The sequence below is a fragment of the Phocoena sinus genome, chromosome 21, assembly GCF_008692025.1.
Source record: "Phocoena sinus isolate mPhoSin1 chromosome 21, mPhoSin1.pri, whole genome shotgun sequence".
Classification (NCBI taxonomy): Eukaryota; Metazoa; Chordata; class Mammalia; order Artiodactyla; family Phocoenidae; genus Phocoena; species Phocoena sinus.
In genome coordinates, this window is record NC_045783.1 from 12390719 (window position 1) to 12401484 (window position 10766).

At 43.6% G+C, this 10766-nt stretch overlaps 1 protein-coding gene across 1 annotated transcript; it reads left to right on the forward strand.

Moving 5' to 3' along the window:
- The first annotated feature begins 2867 nt into the window (after window positions 1-2867).
- On the forward strand, window positions 2868-10560 carry ING2 (inhibitor of growth family member 2). The gene is made up of 2 exons (XM_032618636.1): window positions 2868-5185; window positions 9739-10560. Exons 1-2 carry the CDS (start codon window positions 5014-5016, stop codon window positions 10407-10409), a joined length of 843 nt encoding a protein of 280 aa, XP_032474527.1. The 5' UTR covers window positions 2868-5013; the 3' UTR covers window positions 10410-10560.
- Window positions 10561-10766: the final 206 nt, after the last annotated feature.

Genomic DNA, 10766 nt, shown 5'->3' on the forward strand with positions numbered 1-10766 from the left:
CCACCCTTCTCTGTCTCTCTGATGAAATTAATAGGAAAATCTCAACAAATTAAGAGTAGCATATGACAGGCATTGTACCAAGCTTTAATCTCAAACTTGCAAAGGTAAGAGGTCAAAGCTTCAGTTTACATGTTTTGGCTACTCCAAGATTCTAGGCTATTGTTGGGTTTATTGATTATCTACAAAAACATTTTAAGGTAAGGTAGCTCACTAAGATAAAGGGGTATCGACAAGGACAGAATGTGCTGGCATCTCTTTTATCACACTTATGGATCAAGCTATTACATTATTTGTACAGGATAAACTATCTACACCTACAATATCAACCATTTAATTTTAGACAGATTTATTGTTTCACCAGCAAAATTAGACTAGAATTTCAATTTTGAACATTAGTATAAATCTCTCTTCCCTAAATTTTAAACCCTTTCCTCTGCTTTTAGGAAACATAATTGCATAATTCAAACTCCTTTAATACTGTGACCTAGTTCCTCCTCTTGATGTTATAAACGGCTCATGTAACTATGGTAACCATCCAGGGAAAATTGAATGTTTTTCTGGTCAGCAATATGCAAAGTATACCATACGTGTTATTTTTCTCTCTGTGATAACCAAAGTGGATAATACGTGTTTGCTCTTCTTCTTGGTTATGGGAATGACATTTTATCATACTGAAAATTCTATGACTATAGACCCAGTCATTCACAGTACCTTCATTAAAAGGTTTAGGATCCTCTTTTGCTGTTAGTGGTCATTCTAATTGCTGCACAGTACTCTAACCCATAGTATGATTGATTGTATACACCCATCTGCGCTGCCTACCTCAGAAACTAAATGTACAGGCTAACAGTACTCACATTGGCAATATTCCATCTCGAGAATCTGGTATTTTCTTAACTTTGTCCTTTAGTCCTAGACAAAGTGTTTCCTTAAAACAAAAAACTAAATGGAATCATCTTGGGAGTATACTTAGATACCAAGACCTAGTTCCAGTCTTTAGTGATTTCATATGTCTTCTTTTTTGCTTTATTTTTTTCTACAATTAAGGTGTACTACTTATGCAATAAAGCAATCAAAAATGCTTTAAAACTGAGCTCAGTGGAGATGTAGACTGTTAGTATTTGTGGTTATTGTTGTCCCCTATTGTACTAATGAATTGATTTAAAGTTTCAGGTTTTTTCAGTACAATTTAAAATGCTTGGACCTTCTAGAACAAATTACACTCTAAAGCAAATGTCTAGATTTTTAAAGGATTTATTTATTTGCATTAGGTACAATTACATTTCTACAGTGGGCTATCAATTGGTGACCTTTCAATATGAGGATTTTGTTTAAAGTGATTTTCTTGAATTTCCCTACATTTTGAACAGTGCTTTTTAACAATCCAAATATCTTCCTTAGAAAAAACATTGCTATCTGCTTCCCTGAATTAAATAGGGAATTAACTGCCTTTTACTAGTTTAGAAAAGACCTCATTAACCAAATGCAGTGTGGAATTTGTTTAGATCCTGTTGAACAAACCAAGTGTAAAATAATATTAATGAGACAATAGGGAAATTTCAATTGTCTGGATATTAAATGACAGTAAGATAATTTTTGGATGGGATAATGGTATTGTGGATGTTTTTTAAAAAGTTCTCTCTTATCCGTTCATATTTAAAGTACAGAGAAAATGATAATAATCCATCAAGGATAAGGGAGTGAAATATTAAGGACCATATATTGATAAATGTTCAAGCTGGGTGAATGGTATATTAGGATTTATTGTACTATTACCTCTACTTTTGTGTGTGCTTGAAATTTTCCACAATAAAGTTTTAAAAAATATTAAAAAGAAAAAAAGGACTTCATATTTAATTGTCCTGACTCAAGCAGTAGCTGAATCTTCTCAGGAGGTATCTCTAGGAAACCTTCAGAACTACTTGCTAGTTTGTTTTCCATCAGAGTTTGAAGTGGTCCCCCCTCTCTTTACAGTATAAATAAGGGCCTATCAGAGATCTCTTAAACATTTCTACCAGGGATGTCTCACAGTAACTGATTTATTTATTTTTATTTTTATTTTTTTTTCACAGTAACTGATTTAGAAATTAAAGTTAACCTCAGATAGCTCTACTAATTTGGGGGTGTAGATTACTTATCTTTTTTAGGGTTACTTCAGAAAATATACTTAAGAGCAAATAAGATGCCTTTTTGCTTTATTCATACAATTAAATGTCACCAATTAACTTCTATATTGTGGAGAATTGGGGACTTTTAAATATTGCATTTAGCAGGGTACAGAAACCCAATTTCAAAAGGTCCCAAATTTCCAGTTAAGTGATTACTAAAAAGAAAAGGACATGATAAATAACCAAAGTCAAAGGGCTGAGTTTGGGGAATACAGTGATTTTTTTTTTTTTTACTCTCTTCACACAATCTGCTTTCACAAGTACCGCAGGAGTAAGTCTTTGCTTAACTTTTATAAAGTAATATAGCAATAAAAGCACATGTCTGACAATTCATATACACACATAGATTACCATATGAGAGTGTTCTTTATAGGTTTAGATCAACACAAGCTGCAAAATCATTATTTAGACTTTTTGCTTCCTTTCAGCCTGTTCAACAGAATTATGAAAGGTCAAAATAATGCTCTAAAAGGTCTTCATTTCCATACTCATCCTTCCTTCTTCATCTGGTTCATGGTTCCTGGAAGGAGTGCTCTAGGTATTATAAATCATTGCGTTTTCTCACTTCTAGTTTCTAACCATGTGTTATATCTGCCTGCAGATTACTTCTCAGGCTGAATAAAATCCATATGTGCGTTCTGTGTCTAATCTGAATCAGTAAATAATAAGGCATCTTGCATTATTTTAGGCCTTCAATCAAAACTAGCTGATTTAAATCTATGAGTAAACAAAAATAGTAGGGTTTAAGTAAAATGTGATTAAAATTCAATTCTTAACAGTGACTTTTTTGACAAGACCTGGCTGCTTAATCTGATTTAAAGAATGACAAGAAAATCCCTAGACGGTTCTCAGAAATACAAGACACTGGACTGCCTGGGTTGACTTAATAATATTCAAGTGGTCAAAACCTCCAAGTGTCACAGGATAATAATACAAGACAATCTTTGAGTCCTGAGCAATATTATCTTGTTCCCAAGACTCAAATTTCCAATAGTGCTTTGTTTCGGTTTGAAATTTAAAATATCCTCTAGATCAAGGTCTAGATTTCTCTTTCCCTGTCAGTGGTTACGTACTATTAACAGCTGTTTCAAAACTGCCCTAAATAGGTTATCATACAGGTGCCCCACCGCTGCAAACCAATTGGATATAAGAAGAAATCCCAATTTATCGCCCCCTCACGTTTTCTTTTTAACTCAAATGTACTACTCACAATAGTGCTTGTTTACATAGGCATTCCGTTAAAATTCTCCGCGTATTCGTTCTCTTTACACCCATTTCTTTGAAAAATACACGCTGTTATATACACTGAGTCCATCTGGAATTAAAATCAACTCCTCTGCTTGGCATTTCATTTAACCCCAGATAGGAATTAAACCCTGTCGGCCGGTCACGTAGATGAGGACGTGGGCCTGATTTCGGATTCGGTCTGTCCTCGCGTCTCCATCACCCCTGGACCCCGGCCCCCAGTGGTTTTCAGTCTTACGTAGATGTTAAGATGGTGGTGCCTCTCACGCCGCCAGGAAGCCCTTGCCTACGTTTAATGTTTAAACGTTCTGATCCCCAGGGGGAAAACTTTTTTTTTTTTTTTAAAGGTTGTCTGTCGGACAAACAGGTATGGGGCAGAGTGAGCCTAAACTAAACGCGATTCCTCAGGAGCCCTAGGGTGGACAAAACCTGCACGTCCTGGTGCGGCGGAAGACCCCCGCGTCTGCGGAAGGGAGAGAGCTCGCAGAAGCCAGGAGGGAGATTCGAAAAGCGGACGGACTAAGGGAGAAAGAAACGCAGGGGGCCGCGAGGGCACCGCCTACCTCGGCGATCAGCCCCGGTGCTCCGGGAGCCCGAAGGCCGCGGCTGGAGGAAGACACAGCCAGAGGGCGGTGCCGGCCCGGTGGGCACACAGCCGCCGCGCATGCCCGGAGCCGCGCTCGCCTCACGCCCGTCGCATAGTCCCCGCAGGACTCCCTCCGGGTCGCTGCGTAAGGTGGCCGCCTGCTGCTCCTTTTAAGGCTCGCGAGGGGCCGCGCTATATCCATCTGATGGGGAAGAAGTCGGTAACAACGGGCCGAGGGAGCTGGGCCAAGCCTCCCCCTCCCTGTGGGAAGGACGGAAGGAAGGGGTCAGCCACCTGCCCTCTCAAGTCCCATTCAGACATTGAGCAAAGAGGCGGACCCGACAGTGCTTCCCCTTTAAGAGGGGGCGGGGCGCAGCCTACAGTTTGGCCGCTCTCCGCACCCTACCCCCGGGCCAAGAGTTGACAGACCAATCGCCCGGGTGGCGGAGGGAAGGCGGGAGAATGCGAACCCTTCGGCTGGGCGGTAGGGGCGGGCCCCCGGCCTTATTAGGAGGGAGTCCTGCGCAGGCGCAGAGGCGGCCGCAGCCTGAGGGGCGGGGGCGGTCCAGTGAGAGACTCTCCGTCAGGCACTGAGGGTGATTGGGAGGAAAGAGGCCAGCGAGAGGCTTGTCATGGGGATCCGAGGTACGAGACGGCATTGGTAGCATCTGGTGACTCCGAGGGGGACAGGAAGTGTCAACGCCCGGGACCCCGGCGCCAGCTCCGCTGGGGGGATCCCCGCTGCTCTAGTCCTGAGGAGGGAGGGGGAAAAGGAGGGAGCCCCGATCTCGCCCCGCCCCTGGGCTTGTTACCGCGGGGGCGGGGAGTGAGGGCTCCTTTTGCGGGGAGTAGAGATCGGGGGACTCGGCTGTGCCCTCTCGAGCGGCTGCCGGTGTCCCCGCGGCGCCGGGCTGACGAGCAGAGGAGCCGCGGCGGCCGTGGCTGTTGCATGTGTGGCTGCTGGATGCGGAGGCGGCGGCGGCGGCGGCGGCGAGGAGCAGCAGCGGCGGCAGGATGTTAGGGCAGCAGCAACAGCAACTCTACTCGTCGGCCGCGCTCCTGACCGGGGAGCGGAGCCGGCTCCTCACCTGCTATGTGCAGGACTACCTCGAGTGCGTGGAGTCGTTGCCCCACGACATGCAGAGGAACGTGTCCGTGCTGCGAGAGCTGGACAACAAATATCAAGGTAGGGGCCGCGGGGCTGCCGGTAAGGTCCTCCCCCACTCGGGTCCGCTGGCCGCCGGGCACGGTCGCTCGGAGCCTGCCCGGGGAAGTGCCACTTTCCATTTCTCCTGTGACAGTCTTCCCGACTGCACAGAGGGTGTCTGGTGTGTGGGACGGGGGAACGGGACTGGAGACCGGGTTCGCGGCCCTCCCTTCCCCCGCTGCGGTCGGCGAGGACTTCTCGGGGGTCTCAAGGGTGCGGGTGGTGGCCGCTTGTCAGCCCCCGCTGCAGACCCAGCGGCTGCAGCTGGTGTGGAGAGGAATCAGCCATTTTAAGAAGCATTTGTTCCGGCCCTCGCCTGCCCGGTGCCGCAGATCCTCCTGCCCCGGCCGGGGAGCGTGCAGCCGGGCGGGGACTGTGGGGAGTGAGCGGCCGGCCGCGGCCGGACTCCCGCTGGCGTCCGGGGCCTGGCTTTCCCCACCCCCCTCTCGGGCTCCCACCCCCTGAGAGCAGATGCATTGGAACGTGCAGGGGGGAGGGGGCGCGAGAGGGCTGCGAAGGCGGCCTCCGGGGAGGTCCCTCCCTCGGCTCTCCGGCTCCCGGCTTGGGAGTAGAGGAGGCTTTCCCTCTCCCACCCCAGGGAAAGTTCCGGGCCACAGCCTTTCACAGCTCTTTCAGCCAAATGGTTAAAAGGCTAGGGGTCCCCGCGGGGGAAGGGAGAGGGGTGTGTGTGGCGGGGTGGACCCCCCGCCCGCGCTGGGGGCGGGGCCTGCGCTCGTGACGAAGGACATGGGCGGGGCGCGGACGCGCGCGCTGCCTCCCGTCTGGAAAATGGCTGGTTGCAGGAAGGCTTGGGCGACACTGGCTATTCGGGTGGGGACCGTGCGGGACATTAGCTCGTCGTGAGCGGAGTCAGTGTTGGGATTTGGGACATGTTTGTTTGATTTTTCGACTTTTTCCCAATCACTCAATCACGACAAAGACACCGCTACTGTGATCGTCGCTGGCCCCTGCACCGCGTAGGTTCCGGGCCTTGCGTCACTTCCGGGCCCCTGGAGGATGTGGGTTAGTTGACTGGGCAACCGCCTGGCGTCTCTTAACCCCTGGGTCCCTACTTCGCCAAGTTTAAGTACGGAGGCAAAAGCCACCCTTTGTGGTCAGACCCAAGGAGCTAGGGTTGATTCCCTGGAATCAGCTTTTTTACAGAGAGTACATTTACTATTTACCATTGGTGGCCCTTTCGCCTGTAACTACAAGGGGAGGAGTTTAAATGGGGGAGCCGTTTGGTTTAATAACCCTGAATCAAGGAACAGACCTTAGACATAATGTGGAATCAGCCATACGGACTTTAAAAAGATGACTTCTTGGACCCATTCTCTGTTTTTCGACACGTCGCTAGTTTTATGATTTAGTGTCTAAGGAACGCATTTCTGGGGTGATATTTTCGGTCCTGTAGACTGATAGAACATTTAAGTGTCTCTGTTTTTTCACCTATAATTTATTTCTGCCTTTTGAACCCATATGACTGACAGGACTGATCTCTGTTGGGGGGAAACGAATTAATACGATCACTGACTGTGTGTCAATTGCTGCACCACGTCCAGAACATTATCTCATTTAATCTTCACAACTCAATGCAGTAAAAATTCATTTTGCAGACAAATTAAAATTTACAGAGTTTAAGTAACTTGTCCAATTAAGTGGGGAATGTCTGACGCCACAGCCTGGCTGCTGCAGGTGCACACGCTCGCTTTTAAATTATTTAAATCTTTTTTTGTTTGTTTTTTAAAATAAAAGCTCTCCAAAGGTATTTTCTATAGACATGGAGCACATACCTGAATTGTAACCTTAAAATATTATATATTGTACATGTGTGCTTAAAAATTGTATGTTGAACATTTTTAGTTTTTCAAATAATCATAACTCTGAAGTTTGTAAAGCTTGCAGGCTTTTACATTTCTTTAAAGACATGTTTGCCTTCACGAAAGTTGAGCTGTTTTTTTTCATTTGAATTGTGGAGGGGGGGCAATTTGTTGCAGGGAAATCTGCCATCTTGACCATAAAGTTGACAGGAGTAGCTTTGGTAACATGAGAAACAGCATTAGGCCTTGAAAGATCGAGAGATTTAAAAAAATTTTAGCCCCATTAAAATTGTAGTTCTTTTGAAGAGTAATACAAAAACAGTGATCTAGTTTTTACTCTGCACATGCTTACTAAGCTCAACTTTCAGTTTTCTATTAGCTTTGTATACTTGTGTGTTCTTGGTTTTTCATGTTTTTTGTTTCTTTGCTAGTTCTTAAGTATTTCCTGGTTTTAGATTTAATACCTACAGCAAAATTCGATGTTATAAATTATATAGGTAGTCAAAGAAATTTCTCTCCTATTTGAGACACTTTCAGAAGTTACTGAAGAACCTCAAAAGTAGCCTTAAAAACATAGAGAAATGAAGAAAACAATTTCACAGTTGAATGAAGTATTTATTATGGGGTATGGTTATTAGAGAACCTCAATTTTTGTTCCAGTATTTCTCGTTCATAGTTCAAAGGTAAATAACCTTTGAACTAAAATTTCGTACTTAATTTTAAGTGCCTTCCATGCAGCTGAGTAGAAAGTGCTTAAAGAGCAGAGCCAGACTGACAGATAATGGCAGAGTTCAAAGTCTGGGGTTGATTTTCTTCGCATATAAAAGTGGTGGCTTCCTCATGGGATTGCTGTGGGGATTACTGAGAAAGTCACATGGAAGAGGCTCAGTAAATGTTATTTCACCGGGTAATTAAGGTGTCTTAAAAATGTGAATTTTTACTTCATGTATAATATCAATGTGCTGCTATTAAATAATATATTTAGCTTCTAATTCCTGATTATTCGATACAGAGTGTTTGGAATAAGTTTTGCTTTTATTTATTTATTTTATTATTATTGAATTTATTTATTTATGGCTGTGTTGGGTCTTTGTTTCTGTGCGAGGTTTTTCTCTAGTTGTGGCAAGCGGGGGCCACTCACTATCGCGGCCTCCCTTGTTGCGGAGCACAGGCTCCAGACGCGCAGGCTCAGTAGTTGTGGCTCACGGGCCCAGTTGCTCCGCGGCATGTGGAATCTTCCCAGACCAGGGCACGAACCCACGTCCCTTGCATTGGTAGGCAGACTCCCAACCACTGCGCCACCAGGGAAGCCCTGTTTTTATTTTTTAAACCTCACATTTTGTGTGTTTGAGGGGAAAATATATAATTTCCTTATTTTTCCTGGAGGAAAATTGGGTTCTTAAGAAATCCACTTACATACCTAGCTGGGGAAATGGGCTAGATGTGAACGTTGTTTAAAAATACGCTCTGCAGGTATGAGTACCCTCAAATGTGTGGGAGCACATTGTCATGAATCCCGGGTTAAACAGTTGTCCGTCAAGTGTGAGTACCTACACTCTCCAGGGCGGCGGGAGTTCACAAGTTGTGTTGAATACTTGCTCTATGTTACCTTACTCACAGACACCCCCAGTGTATGTATTTGGTCGTCTGACATTTCTGTTATCGTTAGAGCAGTGGTATTAGAAGATAGAACAGTGATATGGCATCGGGTGTGATAAATTCCAGTTAATTTTTGTTTCTTCACCTTTACTAAGACAGAACTCTTTCAGATAGCATTGTATCTCATAAGGATGAGAAACAGAACAGATGTGAATAAGACATTTATGTAAAATTTGGTGACATCTGGAACTATATTTTCAGATATTTGTATACCTTCTAATGACTCGGCCATTTTTAATTGATGTAAGTGGGTCCTCATGCTATACAATATCTAAATCAGCAGTTCAAAAGGCTGAGAACCAACGGCTGAGTTATCTACAAAAGCACAGTGATCCAATGCCAACTTTACTATAATTTTGTTAGTAGCTTAGTCAATTGATGCCAGAACCTGAACCTAAACCTGCTCCGGAAATAGTTTGATTTTCAGACTCTCCCATGTGATGAAATAAAAGAGCCATTCAGGCTAATATGATGGGAAGCTAAGAGTTACTTGTGTCTGCTTTGTTAAGAACGTCCAGGGGATGATATGAAAGTCAAGGTGTAGCGTCTCTCTAGAGTTCTGTGGCAAGTCATCGATTGAACCATAAACCCTGTAAACACAGTTGGACAGTAATCTAGAGTAGTCCTGGAACCTTTTTAAGTTTTACGGCTGGAGTCCAGCCTGGAAATTTTATATACAGGGTAGTTTTGAGGTTTACCTGAAGTATAGGTGATATGGCACTGGGTGAACTCTAATGTGGCACAGAGTGTTTCTGCCCAAGTAAAGCCTTTTGATTAATAATTAGCCACACATCTCTTATCCTTTCTAATATAGATTCATGAGTATTAAGAGAGTTTTGTGTTCATTCTTTTTATTAGTTTATCTCTAAATGTACTTTCATGTTGGATAATATGTGGTCTTTGTAAGGGAAATAAAATGTTTCTCATGCATTCATACTATGGAGGAGTGTGGTCTTATGGTTTGAGTTCATTCTAACTGTACCAATTCTGTGAAAAATAACTAACTTGAAAAATGTTATATGTGCTACCATATATTTTCTTTTCCTCTTTTAGAAACATTAAAGGAAATTGATGATGTCTATGAAAAATATAAGAAAGAGGATGATTCAAACCAGAAAAAACGCCTCCAGCAGCATCTCCAGAGAGCATTAATCAATAGTCAAGAATTGGGAGATGAAAAAATTCAGATTGTCACACAGATGCTCGAATTGGTGGAAAATCGGGCAAGGCAAATGGAGCTACATTCACAGTGTTTTCAAGATCCTGCTGAAAGTGAGCGAGCCTCAGATAAAGCAAAGATGGATTCCAGCCAACCAGAACGATCTTCGAGAAGACCCCGCCGACAGCGAACCAGTGAAAGCCGTGATCTGTGTCACATGACGAATGGGATTGAAGACTGTGATGATCAGCCACCTAAAGAAAAGAAATCCAAGTCAGCCAAGAAAAAGAAACGTTCCAAGGCCAAGCAGGAAAGGGAAGCTTCGCCTGTTGAGTTTGCAATAGATCCCAATGAACCTACATATTGTTTATGTAACCAAGTGTCTTATGGGGAAATGATCGGATGTGACAATGAACAGTGTCCAATTGAATGGTTTCACTTTTCATGTGTTTCACTTACCTATAAACCAAAGGGGAAATGGTATTGCCCAAAGTGCAGGGGAGATAATGAGAAAACGATGGACAAAAGTACTGAAAAGACAAAGAAGGAGAGAAGATCGAGGTAGTAAAGGCCATCTGCATTTTAAAGGGTTATTTGTCTTTTATATAATTCTTTCAGAATTTACTTTCAGAAAATGTTTTAGGGTAAATGCATAAGACTATGCAATAATTTTTAATCATTAGTATTAATGGTGTATTAAAAGTTGTTGTACTTTGTCTGTGACCTTCATTTTCTGCACTGAATTACCAAATATTTTAAGCCAGGTAATCTTCAGATCACCTGATGAAAGGAGCAGGGAGTAGGGAAGGGTGGTGTGAACATAGTAACTTCACAAACCATGCCTATTTCCTTTTCACTGAAAATGCAATGCTAATTTTGGGGTAAACACCAAAGTTTTGCTAGCATTTTAGTCTGTGTGCTT